We start from the raw sequence: 23386 nt of genomic DNA on the forward strand, positions 1-23386 counted from the left end.
CAGTCCAGCATCTGCCCCTTCCATCTCTCCTCCTGCCTCCCCCCCCCAATTTGGTCTGGCATCCATCATCTTCCTTCTGTTCCCCTCATGGTCTGGCATCTCTGTCCTTCCCTCCCCCCTGTGGTTTTTAGCATCTCTCTTCTCATTTCCTCCACTCAGATCTGATATTGTTCTCTGCTCTCTCTTCCCTTTTCTTCTCTGGTCTTCCTTCTCTATTTTCTGCCTCCATCTAAATTAAATTCTTTCTTACTATTTAGTCCTGTTTCCCTCTTTTCACTGTGTCTACTCACAGCTTGTCACCCCTTTCCCTCACCCCTCCATTATCTTACTATTTTCTTCCCCCTTTATTTATCTCCTTCAATCCAGTATGTGTTCTTTCCCCACTTCCATTCAGCATCTGCCCTCCCCTCTCAACTGACATCCATCTGTCTTCTGCTCTCTCTCCCTTCTCACTTCCATCATCTGTCCCCTTCTCTCTCTCATCTCCTCCATTCCATCATCTGCTCCTTCTCTCTCCCCCCCTCCAACTTCCATTATCTGCCCCCCTTCCCCTCACCTTTGCGGGTCACTTTCTTTCCCCTGAGGTGGCTCATGTCAGAGGGGAAGCTTTGGCCGAGCAGAACCGCTTGCAAGGAACAGTGGAACTTACTTGATTGATGTCGATGCTGGGGCCCGTTGCCGTTTGAAGAAGAAAAAAAAAAAGGTGGAAAAAATGAACCTGCAAAGGCGAGAGGAAGGGAAACCTTCAGGACAGCTGCTCTTTGCCCTCCTTCAGTGGCCCAAGAATCCAGACCAGCAGCGGCAGCTCTGTGTATTTTTTACTTCGGCACAGAGCTGCCCCTAATCAATAGTTTAGCGCGGTTTCATGAGGCAGCTTCGGGGCCTTTGCTAGGCCGGCCCACATCGCATCATCGAAGCGGGCCGGCCTAGCAAAGGCCCCGAAGCTGCCTCATGAAACCGCGCTAAACTATTGATTAGGGGTAGCTCTGTGCCGAAGTTAAAAATATACAGAGCTGCCGCTGCTGGTCTGGAGGTGCGGAGACAAGGCAGGAGGCAAACGCGGTGGAAGGCAGGAGTCCCGGCACCACGACTGCAACAGGAAGTTGCAAGTCAGATGACGCTGGCCTTTCGTTGCAGCGGGGACCGAATCCTTCGCGGACCGGCAAGATTTTTTTGCTCCCCATTATACTTGGCACTGCCCTTAAATTAGAAACATAAAAACATGATGGCAGATAAAGGTCAAATGGCCCATCTAGTCTACCCATCCACAGTAACCATTATCACTTCCTCTCTCTGAGAGATCCCACGTGCCTATCCCAGGATTTCTTGAATTTAGACACAGTCTCTTGTCTCCACCACGTCTTCCAGGAGACTGTTCCATGTGTCTACCACCCTTTCTGTAAAAATGTATTTCCTTAGAATGTTCTGGAGCCTATCACCTCTAACTTTATCATTCCAGAGCTTCCTTTCAAAGGAAAGAGACTCGACTTATGCGCATTTATGCCACATAGATATTTAAATGTCTCTATCATATCTCCCCTCTCCCGCCTTTCCTCTAAAATATATATATTGAGATCTTTAAGTCTGTCCCCTTACGCCTTATGATGAAGAATATATACCATTTTCAGTAGCCTTCCTCTGGACTTACTCCACCCTTTTTATATCTTTTTGAAGGTGCGGCCTCCATAATTGTACTCAATATTCTAAATGAGGTCTCACCAAAGTCTTATACAGGGGCATCAATACCTCCTTTTTCCTACTTATACCTCTTCCTACGCATCCTAGCATCCTTCTAGCTTTTGCTGTTACCTTTTCAACCTGTTTGGCCACCTTAAGATCATCACATACAATCACAACCAAGTCCCGCTCTTCTGTCGTGCACATAAGTTCTTCACCCCCTAAACTGTACCGTTCCCTCGGGTTTTTGCAGCCCAAATGCATTTCTTAGCATTAAATTTTAGCTGCCAAATTTCAGACCATTTTTCAAGCTTCGTCAGGTCTTTCTTCATTTTATTTATACTAGAGAATGACACAGGGAGAGATTTTTTCCCGTCTGAACGGGAACTCCTGTCCTGGCAAGTTCTTTTCCTGCCCCTGCCCCATTCCTGCAAGCTCTGTACTCATGTGCACAAGCCTCAAACACTTTAAAATCATAAGTTTTTGAGACTTGTGCAGTTAAGGCAGAGCTTACAGGAATGGGGCAGGGGCAGCGACAAAACTCACGGGGACAGGATGGAAAAACTGAGTTCCGTGTCATTCTCTAATTCATACCATCCGGGGTGTCTACTCTATTGCAGATTTTGGTATCATCTGCAAAGAAGCAAATCTTACCCAACAGCCCTTCAGCAATATCATGTATAAAAATGTTAAAAAAAACAGGCTCAAGAACAGAATTTTGAGGCACACCACTGGTAATAACCCTTTCCTCAGAGCGATCTCCATTGATCACTACCCTCTGTCGCCTTTCACTCAACCAGTTCCTGACTCAGCCCGTCACTTTGGGACCCATCCCGAAGGCATTTGAAATTTAACTTTATGGGTTATGACACTTGCATTCTTAGAAGAATTCTTGAGGAGCAGTGGGTTTAGGCAGCCATCTCTTATAGAGCTTACCAGTATCCCCGAGAAAACTAACCCCCTGTTTTACTAAGGTGTGCTAACCGATTAGTGCACGCTAATCGAATTAGCATGCGCTAAAGGTTAACGCATCCATGGACTAACATGCATGCGTTAGCGTTTAGTGCGCGCTAATTGGTTAGCGCACCTTAGTAAAATAGGGCCCAAGTTTTAATTCTGAGCCAGCATTCTTTTTGTCAGTGTTTTTCTTTCATTTACATTTTTTGCTACTCTGTGTCTCATTGCTTTCTATACCTAGTAGAGGTATTTCAAGTGCAAAGCTACTGCACTTTGACCATGAAACCAATATACTCTGAGTCTCCAGATATGTTATAGTCTCAGGCACTTTAGTTGAAAATGACCAAATAGGTCTGGTTAAAATATGAAACTTTCAAAATGCTAACGTGTATAGATATAAAGCATGTCTATCTTAAGAGTACTAACAAAAATATGCCAATAAATTATTGAATTAGAGAAGAAAAGTAGTAAATACTAGTTAATATTAAGCAAAACAAATTACCTAGCGAGACTATATATTGTAGATTCAAAAGTAGAGCACTAAAATTAAAGCAGAAAAGTAAATAAGAAAGCTGTTATGATAGAGCAAAGCAAATGATATAGGAGGCAACTTTAAAATCATGTAAGAATGGGTAAATTACAAGGAAAGTAAATGCTAAATTGGTGTAAAAACCATGCCCAATTAACATGCATAAAATTATAAATGAGTAACCAAACATATTACAGCTCTTTAAAAACATGCACCAGTGCACAAGTTGGGAATTTTTTCTAAGTTAATCATATTAGAAGAGAGCAACTGGTAAACAGTAAAAGGGGAACTCAAAGAAAATGAAATGGCTCTAATTTTTTTAACACACAATTTATTTAGCTAACCCTGGGCTGGGACCTACACAGGGATGGATTGTTCCTCTGTGAATAGACTTCTGAGGGGAACTGTTTCTGAAGTGAGTATTTTAACAGTGCATATGATCCCCTTATCTGATAACTAGAGAACACATTAAAGTAAAACAGAATATTTATTTTTTCAGGAAGACTAATTGCAGTGACATAGCTGCATATGAAAGATTAACCACAAACACATAAATTGCTAATCTCTCTGTGGAGAGCAGGATTAGTTAAGCACACAAGTAGGTAGCATCTCTACATGGTGCCATGACAGAACAGCTTTCAAAGAGAGCAATATTCTCCATATGTAAGGCCCTTCTCATTCAGTGTTTCCTCCGTCCCTTCACTTCTATAACAACGTAATGCAATTTTTAGAGATTTGAGTATTCTGTGCCCAATTAATCATATTCTTAAAAAGCTCCTGGAAGCTGAGAAACACAAGTCTTCCCTTCGACTCGAGTTTCACGATGTGAGTGCTTCCTCAGGAAGAGAAATCAGCCACCATGGAGAGAACAAATCATACTTTTCCAACTCAGCAGGCAATTAACTGACAAACTCGAGTTGAAGGGAGGACTCGTGTTTCTCGGCTTCTAGGAGCTTTTTAAGAATATGCATGAGCACTTTATAACACAGAGCTGCCTGTCACGTGACCATCCAGTGCAAAATTACCACCAGAGAAGATAAGTTATGGAGTTATTATTTATATAGATTTATTTTAAAAAATTATAAGGTGGTACAGACACAAATAGTGCTATGATGGTCCGATGGCAGCCTGTGTTCTGTTTTATACACTTGAACACTGTAGGTTGTGAGTCTGAGCACTATTTTTAAAAGTTTTTAATGAATGGTATAAGATTTATAATATTGTGACATAAATGTAGTTATTTACAATAAAATATAAACAGCTCAGTGAAGATATGATAGAGATCTATAAAATACTGAATGGAGTGGAAAGGGTAGATGTTAGTGCTGCCCAATTCGCGATTCGATTCACTGATTCACTTCAGGTGAATCGATTTATTTTTGCAAAAAATCGAATTCACTGATTCGTCGGCCCCCTTGCTAGAGACCCATTTGGGTTTTCTCTCTGCCACTTGAGTCCTTCCATCTAATGTAATTTCTGGTTTTGAAAAACCGGAAGTTACATCAGAAACAAGGACTTCGGTGGCAGGAGGGTAGTTAGAAAGAGAAAGGGAGAGCTGGTGGACCCTGGGGTGATGTGGAAGGAGGGAGAGATGCTGGATGAAAGGGTAGTTTAGAAACAGAGAGATGGTGGGATCCATCACTGCAGCTATGGGAATAGAGATGAAAAAAGGAAAGATGCCAGACTTCTGGGGGAGGGAAGGGAAATGGAAGGGGAGGATAGAGATGGAAGATGGATGGTTACCATGGAGAAAGAAGAAATTGACAAATGGGCAAGAGACCCTGGCAAGCGAGTTATCAGAAGACGTTTGTTGCAGAGCCTGTGACTAACATGATTCGAACAATGACCATACAACAAAAAGGTAGAAAAATAATTTTATTTTGTGTTTTGTGATTACAATGTATCAGATTTGAAATTTGTATCCTGCCTGAGCTGGTATTAGACCGTGAACATGAGCTAGGATTTAACAGAGAGAGAGTCTTTTTTTGTTTATACCACAGTACCAGTTTTGGGTAGGAGAGGGCAAAGGATGTGGCGTGGGTGAAGAGGCTATAAAATAAACCCACCAGGATATTTGGAATAAATACCCAATTGGGCAGGAAAATTGAATTGAATTGAATTGAAAAATCGATTCAATAGGCTGAATCGAATCAAAATATTTTTTCCTGAATCGGGCAGCACTAGTAGACTTGAATCGCTTGTTTATACTTTCCGAAAATACTAGGTCTAGGGGGAATATACTGAAACTACTAAGTGGTAGATTTAAAACAAATAGAGAAAATATTTCTTCGCTCAATGGGTGATTAAACTCTGGAATTCATTGCCAGAGAATATGGTGAAAGTAGTTAGCTTAGCAGGGTTTAAAAAAGGTTTGGATAACTTCCTAAAAGGGAAGTCCATAAGCCATTATTAAGATGGATGTGGGGAAATCCATTGCTTATTCCTAGAATAAGTAGCATAAAATCTGTTTTTCTCCTTGGGATCTTGCCAGGTACTTGTGACCTTGGTTGGTTACTGTTCGAAAAAGGATAGTGGGCTTGATGGACCTGCACTCTGTCCCAGTATGGCAGCTCTTATGTTTAGATAGCTCTTTAAAAATATTGTTTTCAGCTTCCTCCTGAAATCATTCCAACTTCAACTTCCCCTAATCTTGCTCCTCCGATCAACCATGCATGACTTCGAGTAATGCTCAACCTGGCATATCAGATTGAGAGAATCATAAGAAGCCCTGCTTCTGGGATTAAAGGTGTCTTGAAGATGAAGTGGTTGCACAAATTACAACAAAGTTTTAAATAACAGAAACACCACTTTGAATTTCACCCAAGCTATCTCTAGAAACCAATTTAAAGATAGTAATATCCATGTAAAGTACACCTTAATCGCCCTTTTACTTAGTAGCAAGTTCCCTGGTTTCAGATTGCTGTGCACAATGTTATACTGGTGGATGTAATTTACACTCTCCAAGATCTGGTGAATACAGTAATTGGAATCTGTTTCACTGTAATATTCTCATGTCAAAATGCATTCAAACAGCTCCCCACCAGGGACCAGGTCCAAGATAAGGTAGCAAAAACTTTCTTTAGAAATACTAGCACAAATATGCAGTTTGGGTGGTTCAAAAGTTGGCTAATGTGCTTCATGCTTCAATTTCTGATCACTTCTGGTGGACCATGTTGAAGATTTTGGTGGAGCACGTGCACACTGCAGTGGTGGTCATGTTAGGGCTGTGGAGCCACTCAGGATTGGGCAAGGAGAAGAGGAAGAAGGGGAGACAGCTGCTCTGATAAGGGTAAAAATGGATGTCTGAACAACAAGGGAGAAGTTTTACATTTTTTGCTGCTGGCTAACATCTGTTTGAGGAGTGTTGTAGTTCTGAAAAACATGTGCCCAATTCATTATAGTTTGATGGTTTAGAGAAGGCAACAAGTGGAGTTGGCCAAAGGAATAAAGATGACAATTTGTGCAATTAAAAATTCTACTGAGTTATCTGCTATATAGCTTTGATTGTTCAGTAAGTACTTGAATTTGCTCCAAATATATACAGTTTCTTAGCATATCTAAAGAGAACCAGCACCATATTATTTTGTTGACAAAAAACATGAGAGCCTGATTGTCTGGAGTAAACATTAATTGATCCTAAAGAAAACTGACACTCAAAGGGAGAAAAATACCAGTCTCATTTTCAGATGACTAATGCGAGTTGGAAGCTGAAGTGGGCTCCCCAGTTGATGCTAGAAACATCTGTCAAGATATAGCAACATTATGGTGAGGCAAAAAGAATATCTTTCATCATGCAGATTTCAGCCATGCACTATAGTAACTTTGTTTTAAGTACAATTGATAGATGAAAGTTGGTAAAGAAAAGCTGGAAAAACCCAATTTCATTAGAATTTGGAGGTCCCATCATGGTTCTCTCATTTTGAGAAAAGCTTAAATATGACTTTTTGAATTTGCTCAGAAAGCTGATGTTTGAAAGAAATTGTTATGTCCTGGATAGAGACAGCTCAATTGCTTGATGATGTCAGCAACCTCTTGTCAAAATATAGATGTCTGTGCTTGTTCAGCTGGTGAAAAACCTAGAGGCTGAGGGAAAGTACTTTTAACTGGTATTGGCTCATTTGCATAATGAAATGAGATTCCAGCATCTGGGTTGAACACCCAGTGAATACAATCATTAATCAAGTAAGAGATGATGGAGGAGAGAGCATTCACTTTAAACTCCTCTTTGTTAAGAAATAAGTTGAGGTCTCTGAGGGCCAAAATAGGACATTTGATTTCTTTCTTGGAATGGAATAGGGCATTTGATCTCCTTCTTGGAATGGAATTTGTTCCATGGTATTAGCCTACATAAGAAGAAGAATGTCTTTGTAAAGGAGGTAGGTGTGGGTCTAAGGTAGATGAAACCATATCAGAAGTCTTTTGGGAAGAAATGACAAATCTGAGGTAGCAGTTTGATTTGACAATGTTGGCTAGTTTAAAAGTTTTATGAGTTGACTAGTCTTTAAGCCCGATACATTAAAGGGTGCTAGAATAGATGCGTGTCTGTCTTTCTTTCTCTCTCTCTCCTTGGCCGTTGTATGTCTCTCTCTCCTTGGACGATGTCTGTCTGTCTCTCTGGCCCCCTGTCTGTCTGTCATTCTTTCTGTCTGTGTCTCTCCCTAGCCCCCTGCCTGCATTTCTCTGTTGTGCCATGCCAGCCTGCTCTATGGCCCCCTTCTGTTTCCCCCCCTCCCAGAGCAAAGCATGATTGCTGTCTGCCCCCAGCACACCCCTCCCTCAAAGCAACCCCCTTTCCCTCTCCCCCTGCCTGCCTGTATTGTTCCCAAACCCGGCTTCCTGGTCTCTTCTGGCCCACCAGCACAAACTGCTGCCACCGCTGCTCCTCTTCAAAGCAGCTTGCTGAGGATCGCCGGCCAGCTGTAGCGAACCTTGCAGGTGCTCTCCACCTCGGTAGCACGTTCCCTCTGACATGATCCCACCCCTCAGGATCGCGTCAGAGGGAACGTGCTACCGAGGTGGAGAGCGGCCTCCAAGGTTCGCTACAGCCGGCTGGCGATCCTCAGCAGGCTGCTTTGAAGAGGAGAGCAGACAATGAAGAGCAGCAGCAGCGGCAGCGGGCCTTATAATGAATGAGGGCGGGAGGGAGGAGTCGCCGGCGGGTTCTCTGCATCCTTGTTCGAAAATAGAATTCGGCACGGAGGGACACATCATGCTATCAGGGAACACGCCGTCCTAAGTGCGCATGTGCGCTTAGGGTTTTATTATAGAGGATTCTCAAAGAAACAGATTCCTGTAAAATCTGCTATCATTCCTGAAGAAAGAACTGTATCCAACCCCCTACAAATAAGGAAGGATGTATAATGATAAATGGAAAAGTCAGTGTTCATACAGTGTTTATATCTGTTATCTGAATTTCAGTACTGTTAAAATGTATATTTTGATACTGTTTCATGATAGTCCTATTAAGTTTCAATATGCTGATTTAGGTTTACCTCATTCATAATATTTATTTAGTTATTTTACTATTATTATGTTGTTAACAAAATTGTAAGTTTTATGTTGGAAATGTACTTGTACATAGCCTTGGGTGAATCTCTTCATAAATTTGATTAATAAATTCAAAGAAATAAATAAATGAATAAATATGTACAGACATTCCTATATTTGAAATGTATTAAAATACAAAGTACTTTTTCATGGAGAGGGTGGTAAACAACTAGAATGCACCTCCCACGGGAGGTGGTAGAGGTGAAAACAGTAAAGTAATTTAAAAATGTATGCAATAAACAAAGGAATTCTGTATGGAAGGCATGGAACTAAAGCTTAGTGATTAAATGCCAAATTAATAATAAAAAAGCAAAGCCTGTGCTGGGCAGACTTCTACAGTCTGTGCCCTGATCATGCTTCTATCGCTCCATGGTGCATCCTCACCTTGAGTATTGCATACTATTTTGGTCTCTGAACTATATAACAATTAAACCACCTTATTCAAAATACATCTTGTATGGCTACTTATTTGAAATGAAAACTTTATTTCAAATGGAACCTTATTTTTATGTGGTGGTATGCCTCAGATTCTGGAGCAGTATACCCAATTCAGGAGTTGGATCAAGTAATCATACTACTTTTGGTCATCATATCTCAAAGAAGATATAACAGAACTAGAAAAGACTTAAATAAGAGCAATCAAATGATAAGGGGATGGAACTCATCTCGTATGAGGAAAGACTACAGTGGTTGGGGCTCTTCAGCTTGGAAAAGAGACAGTTAAGGGGGTTATGACTGAGGTTTACAAAATCCTGAGTGGTGCAGAATAAGTAAGAGTGAACTGATTTTTTACCCTTTCTAAAAGGGAAAAAAACCCAGGGGACGCTCAATGAAATTACATGGGAATACTTTTAAAACAAATAGGAGGAAATAATTTTTTAATCATAGAATAGTTAAACTCTGGAACTTGTCACCAGAGGAGATGGTTATAGTAGTTAGCTTAACTAGGTTTAACCCTTAATTGGCAGATGGTGTAACTTAATATTGAACAAGAGCAGCAGTGCCAAGTAACAGGCATTTGGAGATGCAGATCTCCCATAAGAGCAATAATACCAAATAACGGGTTAAGAAAGGTTTGTACAAGTTCTTGGAGGAAAAATCCACAGTCTGCTATTGAGACAGACATGGGGAAGCCACTGCTTGCCCTGGTTCTGCAGCATAGAATGTTGCTACTATTTGGGTTTTTGCCAGGCACTGTGATCTGGATTGGCCACTGTTGGAAACAGGAGACTGGGCTAGACAGATCATTGGTCTGACCCAATATGGCTGTTCTTGTATTCTTATGAAAGAGTCTGGGACTGGTTTTCCTAAGTGTTGAACTAAGTTTTCTCTTTAATAAAATGCTGAATTATGTTTAGCTGCAGACCTAACTTATCTCATGTTCTAGCCTGCCTGCTTTGGGTGTTAGCTTGGACATTCTAACTTCTTATGGCTATCTCAGCATAAACGACATGTAACAGAAAGACTGCAGGGCCTAGATAAGTGACCAGCTAGTGTGAGCAGAGGAAAGTAACACATGAACAATTTTTTCTAGAATTCAGTTGTTTAGCCAGAAGAATGTATAAATATCTCTGCAACATCCTATTTTCGGCACTTCTGAAGCCAGCTTGGAGCAGCATACGTATGCTAATAAATCATCTGTGCTTTCTTCAAGTCTCTAGGTTTTTTGGCTGCCCAAAGTGACCTTTCACTTATAACAGTGCAATCAGTGGTAGCTTGCCTTGATTATCTCTCTGGCATCGTTTAATGTTAGATTGATTCTGGGTCTTTTGTGGATGCCTGAGAAGAGCAGAGAACTTTTTCTAGACAAGATTATAATTGTTCATAGCAGATTGTAATTGTTCATGTATCAGATGATGGAGTCTCAGGGGTTATAACAAAGAAATGCTGCAAATGGTAGTTTCCTTAACCTTGTCACCAAAATGTATCAACAGTGATTTCATGGCTCTGGGAGTGGAGGTGAAGCAGAGTTCTTAATCTCCATGGCTGAAAGTAAAGGGGAAGCTGACAAGCTTGCATCCTGGAAATGAAAGCATGGTTTATCTTAATCTTATTTATTAAAATAATTTATAGCCTGCACACTCTATAAAAATCTGGGTGGATTACAAGATAAGAGAACAGTGCAATTCCATGCAGCAATGACAGGCTGACACAATTCTATCAGAAGGGATTACAGCTGAACTGACACTGCACTTCAGGGTTCTGTCTGTATTTTGATCACAGGTATGCAAACATGGGATGATTGCACAGAATATAAGATGGGAGAATGCTACACTGAAATCAAAACAGCTTTTCTCTGTATGTTATTTCATGAGAGACAAGGTCAGCAGAAAAAGGGATAATACTTTTAACTAAGAAATAAAAATAATTTTAAAAAAATCTACATATACAGATTCCAAAACAAAACGTCAAGAGATTTCTCAGAATGGATTGGAGAGCTTGCTTGTTTATTTATTTATTTTTTTTACATTTCATCTATGTTCTCTATATGCTTGGTCACATAACCACATTAAATACCACAAGTCTCGGTTCCATTCCAAAGTCTTAGGCACTGCTAGACTACTAAGGGCTCCTTTTACTAAGCTGCGATAGTGTTTGTAGAGCATGAAGGATTTTTGTGCATGCTAAACCTGCGCCATGTGGCCAGAACTAACGCCAGCTCACTGCTGGCGTTAAGGTCTTGCGAGCGCTAAAACCGCTATCGTAGCTTAGTAAAAGGAGCCCTAAGTGACCATGAACACAAAGCGCCAACTTGTGGGCCTCGGTCCACGCAGTTGTCAATCAATCAATAGGCATCCTTTATAGAATCACGCCTAGCAGCACCTAGGCATCCTTATGCATCGCTGAGGTAGGCACCAGTATATTAGGCCTAATTTACTGGCGCCTATCTTGCACACCTAGTGATGTCTAAGTTTACCACGCCTATTCTCCACCCCTCACTATGTCTACTTTTCAAGTAGGTGTTGCTAGGCATTGGAGGGTGCTTCAACTTAGGTGCCACTAGGCACCACATGGATGATGTCCATGCGCAACCTTAATTAGTAATAAAAAATTTATTTTTTAATGGAATGGTCAATTACCACGCCATTTAACAAATTAAATAAGAATTTAATTGCATTCAGATTTTAGTTAAGTGCCTGTGATTAAGGCATTGTTTATAGAATCAGGCTTACAATGCTTCCTCTTGCATTTACCACTGGCAGTCTATTTAAGACAGTGGTCTCAAACGTGCGGCCCACGGGCCACATGCGGCCTGACAGGTACTATTTTGAGGCCCTCAGTATGTTTATCATAATCACAAAAGTAAAATAAAACAGTTTCTTGATCATATGTCTCTTTAGCTATAAATTACAATATTATTATTAAGACTTAGTCAAAAGGAAAGATTTATAAACTATAAAGTTTTACCACACGCAAAATTGTCATTTCTTTAATAAGACAACTATTTTTTCTGAGGCCCTCCCAGTACCTACAAGTCCAAAATGTGGTCCTGCAAAGGGTTTGAGCTTGAGACCACTTATTTAAGAGAAAAGTGATGCAACATCAGTTCATTAACAGTTTCCTTTTTTCCTATTTAAAATCCTCTGACCAATAGAACATTTCTAATATTTAATTTCAAGAGTATATAGGGTACTCAGATTTAATGTCAATATTACTCAGTTCAACCCATCCTTTTCTTCTTTCAGTTATAATTAGGGAACAATTTAATGCTGGCATTTGGCCATCCTTTCTTCTCAGTGCAGAACTGATGTTTGGAAAGTCCCACATGCCATGTCTTGCGTTACCAATCAAAGCCCTGGAGGAAGTAGCCTTTCCATAGTCCAAAGTTTATTACTATGTAGAACAAGGAGATCAATATTACTACAACTACACTATAACTATTAATCCAACATAAGTAAATAATCTAAGAATGCTTCCCTCCCCGTCAGGTTCATATTGAAATTACCATTAGCAGTAATATTCCTGAAGTAATAAAGCACATCTCCCTATTCACGGCTAATTTTCTCTTTAAAATGTATGACTAAAGTACCAGAAATCACAGGGAGCCTTTCATATATACTGAAAAAGTATATATACTGAAATATAAAAATCAAACCAAAATCAAAAACTTTTCCAGTTCAAAACTTGTGCTTCTGTTGGAGAACATGGTAAATATCTACCACTAGAAGAATAATGAACATAAGAACTGCCACTACTGGATCAGACCAGTGGTCCATCGTGCCCAGCAGTCCGCTCACGCGGCGGCCCTTAGATCAAAGTCCAGTGCCCTAACTGAGACTAGCCTTACCTGCGTATGTTCTGGTTCAGCAGGAACTTGTCTAACTTTGTCTTGAATCCCTGGAGAGTGTTTTCCCTATAACAGACTCCGGAAGAGCGTTCCAGTTTTCTACCACTCTCTGGGTGAAGAAGAATTTCCTTACGTTTGTACGGAATCTATCCCCTTTCAACTTTAGAAAGTGTCCTCTCGTTCTCCCTACCTTGGAGAGGATGAACAGTCTGTCTTTCTCTACTAAGTCTATTCCCTTCAGCATTTTGAATGTTTCCATCATGTCCCCTCGCAGTCTCCTCTTTTCAAGGGAGAAGAGGCCCAGTTTCTCTAATCTCTCGCTGTACGACAACTCCTCCAGCCCCTTAACCATTTTAGTTGCCCTTCTCTGGACCCTTTCAAGTAGTACCGTATCCTTCTTCATGTACGGCGACCAATGCTGGATGCAGTACTCCAGGTGACGGCGCACCATGGCCCGGTACAGCGGCATGATAATCTTATCGGATCTGTTCGTGATCCCCTTCTTGATCATTCCTAGCATTCTGTTCACCCTTTTCACTGCTGTAGCACATCGTGTAGATGGCTTCATGGACTTGCCGATCAGAACTCCCAAGTCCCTTTCTTGGGAGGTCTCTCCAAATACCGCCCCGGACATCCTGTATTCGTGCATGAGATTTTTGTTCCTGACATGCATCACTTTGCACTTATCCACATTGAATCTCATTTGCCATGTCAATGTCCATTTCTCAAGCTTGAATATGTCCCGTTGCAGATCTTCGCAATCCCCCTGTGTCTTCACTACTCTGTATAACTTCGTATCGTCTGCAAATTTAATCACCTCACTCGTCGTACCAAAGTCCAGATCATTTATAAAGATGTTGAAGAGCACAGGTCCAAGCACTGAGCCCTGCAGCACCCCGCTAGCGACACTCTTCCAGTCTGAGAATTGTCCATTTACCCCCACTCTCTGTTTCCTATGCTCCAGCCAGTTTTTAATCTATGTGAGTATTTCACCCTCGATTCCATGGCATGCAATTTTCCGAAGTAGTCGTTCATGTGGAACTTTGTCGAACCACTTTTGAAAATCCAGATATACAATGTCAACCGGGTCGCCCTTGTCTATCTGCTTGTTTACTCCCTTGAAGAAGTGCAGCAAGTTCGTCAGGCAAGATCTGCCTTTACTGAAACCGTGCTGGCTGGTCTTCAACAGATCATGTCTGTCAAGGTGATCAATGATGCGGTCCCCTTTCAGTCTCCTCTTTTCAAGGGATTAGAGGCCTAGTTTCTCTAATCTCTCACTGTACGGCAACTCCTCCAGCCCCTTAACCATTTTAGTCGCTATTATCTAGACCCTTCTGAGTATTACCGGGTCCTTCTTCATATACGGCGACCAGTGCTGGATGCAATATTCTAGGTGAGGGCGTACAGCAGCATGATAACCTTCTCCGATCTGTTCGTGATCCCCTTCTTAATCATTCCTAGCATTCTGTTTGCCCTTTTTGCTGCTGTTGCGCATTGCGCGGATGGCTTCATTGACTTGACGACCAGTACTCCCAAGTCTCTTTCCTGGGGGGTTTCTCCAATTACTGCACCAGACATCTTGTATTCGTGTATAAGATTTTTGTTACCGACATGCATCACCTTACACTTTTCTACGTTAAACCTCATTTGCCATGTCGTGGCCCATTTCTTGAGTGTATTTATGTCATGTTGCACGTCTTCGTAATCCTCCTGTATCTTCACTACTCTGAATAACTTCGTATTGTCTGCAAATTTAATCACCTCACTTGTCGTACCAATTGCCAGGTCGTTAATAAATATGTTGAAGAGCACGAGTCCAAGTACCTGCGGCACTCTACTCTTGATGCTTTTCCAATCCGAGTATTGTCCATTTACCCCCACTCTCTGCTTCCTATCCGCCAGCCAGTTTTTAATCCACATGAATATTTCACCTCGATTCCATGGCTCGCAATTTTTCAAAGTAGTCGTTCATGTGGAACCTTGTCGAACACCTTCTGAAAATCCAGATATACAATGTCGACTGGGTCACCCTTGTCTATCTGCCCGTTTATTCCCTCGAAGAAGTGCAGCAAGTTCGTCAAGCAAGATCTTCCTTTGCTGAAGCCATGCTGGCTGCTCCTCATCAGATTATGTTAGTCAAGGTGATTAATGATGCAGTTTTTTATCAGCGCCTCTACCATCTTTCCTGGTACCTAGGTCCGACTCACCAGTCTGTAGTTTCCTGGATCTCCCCTCAAACCTTTCTTGAAGATCAACGTAAAATTTGCCACTTTCCAGTCTTCCGGAATTCTTCCTGATTTGATCGACAGATTGGCTATTAGTTGAAGCAGTTCAGCTATAGCCCCTTTCAGTTTCTTGATTATCCTCGGATGGATGCCATCCGGTCGCAGGGATTTATCGTACAGTACAACTGTGTTTGTTCTGTTGCTCATAAGGTCTTTTCCCATATGATTCCTATACAGTATATTGCTGCTTTGCTTATCCTTTCTTTTCAGCCAGAGGACAAAGTTAATATAGGAATAGCCATACTTAGACCAATGGTCCATCTAGCCCAGTATCCTGTTTCCACAGTAGCCAATCCAGGTCATAAGTACCTGGCAAAAACTCAATTAGTAGCAACAAATTGTTATTATAATATCAGTTAACTAAGGGAATCAAGATTTATATTAAAATTGAGAATTTAAAAATAAAGTGATATCCAAATTAGATAACAGGATAGCAACATATTTAGAGCAAAGGCCAGAGAACCAAGGAAGCCAGGGTTCAAATCTCAATGATGCTGCTTGTGATCTTGGAAAATCATTAACCTTCTATTGCCCTTTCTCTTCAATCCAGTATCTGCCCGTTCCATCCACTGTCTGCCCCTTCCAGAAACTGTCTGTCTCCCCCCAGCCATCTCTCCTCTAGACCCCTCCCCTTTGGTCTGGCATTCATCATCTTCCCTCTGTACCCTCATGGTCTGGCATCTTTCTCCTTTCATCTCTCTTTCCCTCCCCCTGTGGTTTTTAGCAACTCTCTCTTCTCATTTCCTCCGCTCAGATCTGATATCTCTGTCTCCTTCCCCGTTCTCTGGTATCTCTCTCTCCTCTCTCTCTTCCTTTTCCTTCTCTGGTCTTCCTTCTTTATTTTCTACCTCCATCTAAATTAAATTCTTTCTTACTATGCAGTCCTCAGTTTTCCTCTTTTCTCTGTCTACCCACAGCATGCCACCCCTTTCCTTCACCCCTCCACTATCTCACTAACTCTATCTTCTTCTCCCATTCAGCATATGTCCTTTTTCTTTAACCTTCCTTCCATCCAGTATGTGTTCTCTTTCTCCACTTCCATTCAGCATTTGCACTCTCTTCTCCCCACTTCCATCATCTGCCCCTTCTCTCTCTTTCCCACTTCCATCAACTGCCCCCTTCTCCCAATCTCTCCATCCACCACAGACCCATCTCTCTCCCTTCCTCTCACCTTTCTTTCCGATTTTGGCAACAAGATCGGCAATGCCCCCCCCATGACGACACTCAAGTTCAGCAACGGGCCTCCTTCTGACTCAAACTGCCTGGGTGGAAACAGGAAGCTGAATCAGAGGGAAGCTTTGGGCTGAGCACCGCCAGCAGCGTGCCTGATTTTAAGGCCAAATGGGATAGACACGTGGGATCTATTCACAGAGAAAGGTAGGGGAGGGTCATTGGGGTGGGCAGACTAGATGGGCCGTGGCCCTTATCTGCCGTCTATTTCTATGTTTCTATGATCTGAAGTGCAGTTGATGCCGGGGGGAGAAGGAGGCCCGTTGCTGAACTTGAGTGCTGCCGTAAGAGGGGGGGCTGCTGATGCCGCTCGCCGTTGCAGCCCAGATGCTGCCAATGGCCCCAATCCAATCTTGACGGCCTTGCGCGGACCGGCAGGAATTGACCGGCGATTGAAGAACAGTGCTCTAGGGAGCAAATCCGGCCTGCCTGGCCTTTTTATGTGGCCCGCGGCAACGTTCCCGACCTTCACCTTCTGAGCCCAGTGTGTCCTCCCCTCTGAGCTGGTCTGACACCACCACGCTGTAAAGTCCGCCGGCCTTGGCAGTGACTCAGCAGTGCTGTTCGTGGCTCCCCCTCCTGCCCTCTGTCTGCCGCGGTCCACCTGGGCGGAAACAGGAAGTTGCGTGTCATTGGAGACCGACCGCAACAGGCAAAATGCAGGAGGAGGAGCCACGCACAGCACTCCAGAATCGCCGAGGCCGGCAGATTCCCTGGACCAGCAGCAACATCGGACCGGCACTGGAGGGAAAGTCATGACGGGCTGTGAAGAGAGCAAGATGAAGGGAGAGAAGTTGGACCTGGGGTAGTGTGGAGAAAGAGGGAAAAAGATACTTGAAGGGAGAACCATTGGGAAGAGAATGGGAGAAATGGTGGACCTGGGGGGAAGGAGGCAGGCAGAAAGGGGGAGAGATTGGATGGGGTAGTTGGGAAGAGAAAGGGAGAGAATTTGAATCTGGAGATGGAAGGGGATGGAGAAACGTTAGGCCTGGGGTGGAAGGGAGAGAGAGATGCAGCATCTCTTTTTTTTTCTTCCATCTCATTGTTCAGCATCAAGGGAGGAGGGAAGAAGAACAACAGAAAAGAGACCGAGCAAAATGTTGGACCAAGAGGAGAGAGGAGGAGAGATAGAAGGAAATAGGAGGCTGGGAAAGGAGTGAGATGGGAGATGGGAAATGGGAGAGCTACAGAATAAGAGAAGATGGAAAATTGATAGGTAGCTGAAAATTTAAAAAGGAGAAAGATGAGAAAGAGGGCAAGATTTGAATGGACAGAGGCAGAAAAGAAAAAAGGAGAAAAGTTGAAAGGGAAAAATCAATATGTTGGAGACGGACTGGAGCAAGAGAGAAGAGGAGAAAAAAAATGGACAGCAGACACTGGAAAGAGAATTAGAAGATAGACAAAATCAGAAAGAGAAACTGGGACCAAAAGCAAAATGACCAAAACAACAAAAGGTAGAAAAAATAATTTTATTTTCTATTTTGTGATTACAATATGTATCCTGCCAAAGCTGATGTTAAACAGCAAGCGTGAACTAGGACCTAAGAGAGGAAAAGTCTTTTTTATTTATTTTGTAGCTGGCATGGGGCTGGAGAGGTTGCATTCCTATACTTCTACTAAGACTAACCCCCTCCTTTGCTGGCGCACAGCGTGGGTTTTGGTGTCAGCGTTTGATCTGACGCTCACAGAAGTCCTGTGAGCATCGGAGTCGCCACCGGTGCTGGGGCCCACACTGCGTGTCAGCAAAGGAGGGGGCAAGTATCTTAATAAAAAATCTGGCCTATGACAGCCTGCATTTTAGATTTCGGCCCCTTATGTGATTTGAGTTTGACACCCCTGCTCTAGGGCATCTGATGAAGACAGAGCTGTTTGCATGATCTGATGGATAAAGCAGACTGAGGGAGGTGGTCTTGCAGAAGAAAAGAAACCCCAATGCAAGTTCAGAGAAGTGTTAGAAAGATTTCTCTGAGCTAAGGGAAAACTTCAGCACACATGCTCCTTTAGTTACATCACCCACAGAGTTTGTCTGCATCCCCCTTGCTACTCTGTGGAGAAAGATCAATAACCCATTACAGCCAGGTAGAATTGGAATAGCCAATGATTATTCCTTGGTATAAGCAACAAGGAAGAGTCTATTTGGGGGGAAATCTGCCAAGCACTTTTGACATGGATTGACTATGGTTGGCAAGAGGATACCATCTTGGATGAACGTTTGGTCTAATACAGAATGGCATCTCTTATCACAACATTTATTTAGACAGTAGAGAAGTAAAATATACATTTAGCTGGTTAGAATTATGTGATTAAAAGCCAATTTTAACCAACTAAATCTTTTGAATATCAACCCCTAAATTAATGGGTAGGTAATTATCCTCAGGTGTGGCTCATAGGAAATGCTCATTCTTCAGTCTTTCATACCAAATTTTATCAAAATCAGTTTTCTTATTAAAGGCTCCAATGGAATGACCTGTTGGTAGCTGCCAAAATTAATGTATGCTAACTGCAAATGACCACCAATTGTTGGGAGCTTTGCTAGCCTTTTGGGGAGGACTGACATTTCACTATCATGGTTAACTGTAGAGCAGAGTAATGTGCAATGCAGACAGCTACACCTTTAGAGGTAATATTAACAACTCTATGCATTAAATGCCACATTAATTAATGTAGTCTCTGTTCATTCTGTACCCCAACATGGCATTTTCTGCATTAGCTGTTTAACATGAAAATTAGCATACACTGTTAGTACACAGTATTTCCCAAGCTAGATATCTAATACAGCTCAGTATACTGGCCCCTTACGGCCTCTTTTACAAAGCCGCACTAGCAGCTGCTGCGCGGCAACAGCCCCGGGCTTTGTGGCCGTTAACGCAGCGCCGTCACTAGCACGGCTTTGTAAAAGAGGCCGTTAGTGTTACAGTTTCTGGATTTTCAGATTTCATTTTTTCCCAAAGCTCATTCTTATACAAGAGAAAATGGACTTTGCATAATTCTAGGTTTATAAAATATGTAATGAATAGTTTATTATTGAGATGCCTGTTTTCCTAATGGTCTGTCTCATTTTGATTGTGGGCTTATGGAGGAATTTATAATCTTTTGATTTTTCTTCTTTCTTTTTTTTAAATGTTTGTTCTTAGTATATTTAGCATTTTCCGATAGATGTACATTCATATGCTGTAATGCTTGAAAAACTTTTGAAAGCTTATAAATAATTTTTAAAAATTTTTTATAAAAAGTTAAACTGCCAGACTAAAAGCTTGACAATAAATTATAACTCTGAACACCTCTGAGAGAGTACTTCAGCTATGTACTTTGGAAATATACAACTACAATGAACTATGCCCCTTGTAGTGCTAGAGTTTTTCTTTAATTGTAGATCAGGTCCCACTATTAAAATCCAGATACCTGATTTGAACACTGAATCCAGAATTTAAGTTATTTCCACAACTGGAAATTATGAACCATAAGCAAGCAGTGATTGAACAGAATACTAAAGACAACAGCAGAACAGAGAAAAGCTAAGTTATGGTATAAAGTCTTAAAAAGTGGTTTATGTTAGTTCACAATCAGTCCATACCTCCTAATATCATAAGAACATTACTCAAAAAATGTGTAAATAAATTTTAAAGTATAAAGTAGTTTTCTGCTCCATCGCTCAGTACACAAATTCTTTCTATGATTAAACATTCATTTAATAAAAATGATAAATCTACTGCAACACGATCACCCTTTCACAGCATATGGCAATTAGCCTTTGTTAATGACTTACTAATAAAAAGCCTGCACTTACCTCAAACATTCTAGCAGCAGTGCATCGAACAAGTGCTGAAGTATGAACAACTCCATACCATAATACTGTTAAGAGTAGCTCATGGTATGCTGGGTTAGCTCTAATGAACAACAAAAAAAATAGTAAACGAACAAAAGTTAAACATTGCTATCTCTTGCAGTTTTACCTGAAAAATAATTCAGATCATCATACTGAAAAATAATTGTTTCTTTTTTAATATAGCCTTTAGTTCTAGTTAGGTCTGGAGACTATGGTAAATTCAAGCTTCTGAATGCAGAAGACTGCCTACACCAGGAGTTCTCAACCCAATCCTGCGGACACACCAGCCCTCAGGATATCCACAATGAATATGCATAATATATATTTGCATATAATGGAAACAGTACATGCAAATCAATCTCATACATATTCATTATGGATATCTTGTGAACCAGACTAGCTTGGTGTTCCCCGATGATTGGGTTGAGAACCTCTGGCCGGGACTATTACATCTCAAGCAGAGCTCAAACTCAGAGGCATAAATTGTCATTATAAGTGAAAGCAAACCTAGATTTTCAGACATACTCATAAATGGCAATATTATTCAAGTTACAAGTTTACCCAAAGCAGCAGGCCTATCTACACAGAATATCCTATATTATAAAGTGAACAATAATTGTATATTTGTAAGTATATAGGTAAGTTTATCTTGAAATTGGCCCTATGGATTTCCAGGAAATGAAATAATCTAGGGTTCTTGGGTACTAGATTTAGCTGGGTCTGGAATTTGGCAAATTTCATTTGCGGGTTTTTCTGATGTTCCCACCTCCCCTTGCAGCCCCACTGGTCAGACATTCCTAACAAAGCTTAGCCAGTCAATAGGCTGCAGGAAAAAGCTGATAAGATTCTGCAAATCCATCATCAGGGCCAGTGGCATATCTTTGATTCATCATTGGAGGCAGCTAATTATTTGAATACCCATGTGCTACACCACTCAGACCCTGATTAGGTTTGATTACTAACTTTGGATTGCCACTACTATCTCAGACAGGTGGCTATGGGGAGTCGCAGATCCCTGAATTTATGGGGACTACAGACTCTCTACTTTGTCTATTCCACATGTTTTGTGTATTGATTCTGTTGGTTAAGATATGACAGGTTATACTTTTAGTGATATAATATTCTGCACTTACTGTTTATGTTGTTTAATCACTTACTCATCCTGCACATGGTCAGTAAGCTCAAAAGCTTACTGTAGCTATGGGAGAGAGTACCGATGCTGTTTGGCTCAGTCAGAGATTTCACCAATCAAGTGGGGCTGCATATCTCCTGCCTGTCTCCAGAGAATGCAAGATCTCTCTTGCAATCTAGAGTATGCAGAACCTTTATACCACACAAAAATGGGTTTAGGGGATTGGCTAGAAAGGAAAAGGAGGTAACAGTGTCTCTGTGTATGTCATTGGCGGGATCTCATTTACAGTACTGTGCAGTTCCAGGAATCACACCTTCAAAAAGATAAACAGGATCAAATTGGTTCAGACAGTAGTTACTGCACTAAAATGGTCATTGGTCTTTGCCATAAAGAAAATGTCAACAGACTTAAATATCTCAATATGTACACTTTGAATGAAAGGTGGAAGAGGAGAGATATGATAGTGACATTTAAATACCTTTGTGGCATAAATGCACAGGAGGCAGCCCCCTTCCAATTGAAAGGAAGCTTCGGAACAAGGGGCATAGGATGAAGGTGAAAGGTGATAGACTCGGCAATAACCTAAAAAGATTTTTCTTCATGGAATAGGTATTAGATATATAGAAATGCTTTTTAGTGCAGGTAGTTGATATGATGACTGCCTAAATTCAAGTAAGCATGGGAGATGCACTAAGGCTCTCTAAGGGATAGTAGATATTAATAGATGGTATGAATGGGCAGACTGGATAGGCCATATGGTCTTTATCTGATATCAGTCTCTATTCTGTGGTAAACGTTCATTCACTGAGAAAAGAATAGCAACAACACTTTTAAGGGATGGGTTCTTAGCATAACTTTGAAAAGTACTGTGTGTGAGGTCTATTCAAGGGTTTGAAGTTAACTGGCTTCTTGCTGCGATAATCGTAATAAGAAAAAACATTTTCCAAGACAGATGCTCTAAAGCTGATATTAATCTGAATGGTGACTGAATCCACTGTGTTAAAACTATGCTGAGCTCCCATGTGAAGATTTTGGAATAAGTAGTCAGAAGGAAGGGATCCTCTCATAAATCTTGCAAGACACCTTGTAATTGAAGTCTCCTTGATCGGTGGTTCCCAACCCTGTCCTGGAGGACCACCATCCAGTCAGGTTTTTGGGATAGCCCTAATGAATATGCATGAGAAAGATTTGCAGCTAATGAAGGTTTCAGGTATGCAATCTGCCCCATGCCTATTCATTAGGGCTATCCTGAAAACCTGATTGGCCGGTGGTCCCGTCAGGACAGGGTTGGGAACCACTGTCCTTTATTGTTTCATGGATATCAGTTGCTGTATTTTAAACCAACTGAAGTCTCTTCAGACTAACATTGGCAAGACCTTAAAACAGTGAATTACAATAGTCCAGTCTGTGCAACTTCAATGAGCAGCACTACAGCATGAAGTTCTGTTTTAGTAAGACCGCTACAGAAACGTATGAAATGTTGAAAGTGGCTTATGGGGAACATGTCATCAGTCATGGAAGGTGTTTTAAATGTGTCAAAATTCACAAATTTTGCACAAAAACACAATAACAGTTCTTCCTCAGCCACCTTACTCTCCTGACTTGGCCCCTGCTGACTTTTTGTTTCCTAAACTTAAATCCATGCTGAAAGGAAAGCGATTCGACACAATTGAAGACATAAAGCAAAATCTGATGCAGCAACTTTAGGCAATTCCTGAAAATGTGTTTAAGGACTGTTTCCAGAAGTGGAAACGACCTTGGGAAAAGTGTATATGTAGGGAAGGGGAATACTTTGAAGGAGATCTAATGGAATAAGTTATAAGATTGTTTAATATATTTGTATAAAATCAGTCCTGGAACTTTTTGAACAGACTTCGTATGGTAAAACTTCAGCAAATGATCACAATGGAAACCC

The 23386-nt window shown here is 41.4% G+C and overlaps 1 protein-coding gene across 11 annotated transcripts in view; it reads right to left on the reverse strand.

The window, feature by feature from the left end:
* The window catches only part of RELCH (RAB11 binding and LisH domain, coiled-coil and HEAT repeat containing), a 403047-nt gene that overhangs the window by 96839 nt on the left and 282822 nt on the right, over window positions 1–23386 (reverse strand). For all 11 annotated transcript variants that reach the window (XR_004538476.1, XM_033934993.1, XM_033934995.1 and 8 more), the window contains one exon: window positions 20301–20400. Coding sequence is in view for 9 of the 11 variants with exons in the window: in XM_033934993.1 (XP_033790884.1) it covers window positions 20301–20400 (100 nt within the window). In the remaining 2 variants the exon portion in view is untranslated. Of the gene's footprint in view, window positions 1–20300; window positions 20401–23386 lie in introns of those variants that run through there.

Source organism: Geotrypetes seraphini, chromosome 2, assembly GCF_902459505.1.
Source record: "Geotrypetes seraphini chromosome 2, aGeoSer1.1, whole genome shotgun sequence".
Classification (NCBI taxonomy): Eukaryota; Metazoa; Chordata; class Amphibia; order Gymnophiona; family Dermophiidae; genus Geotrypetes; species Geotrypetes seraphini.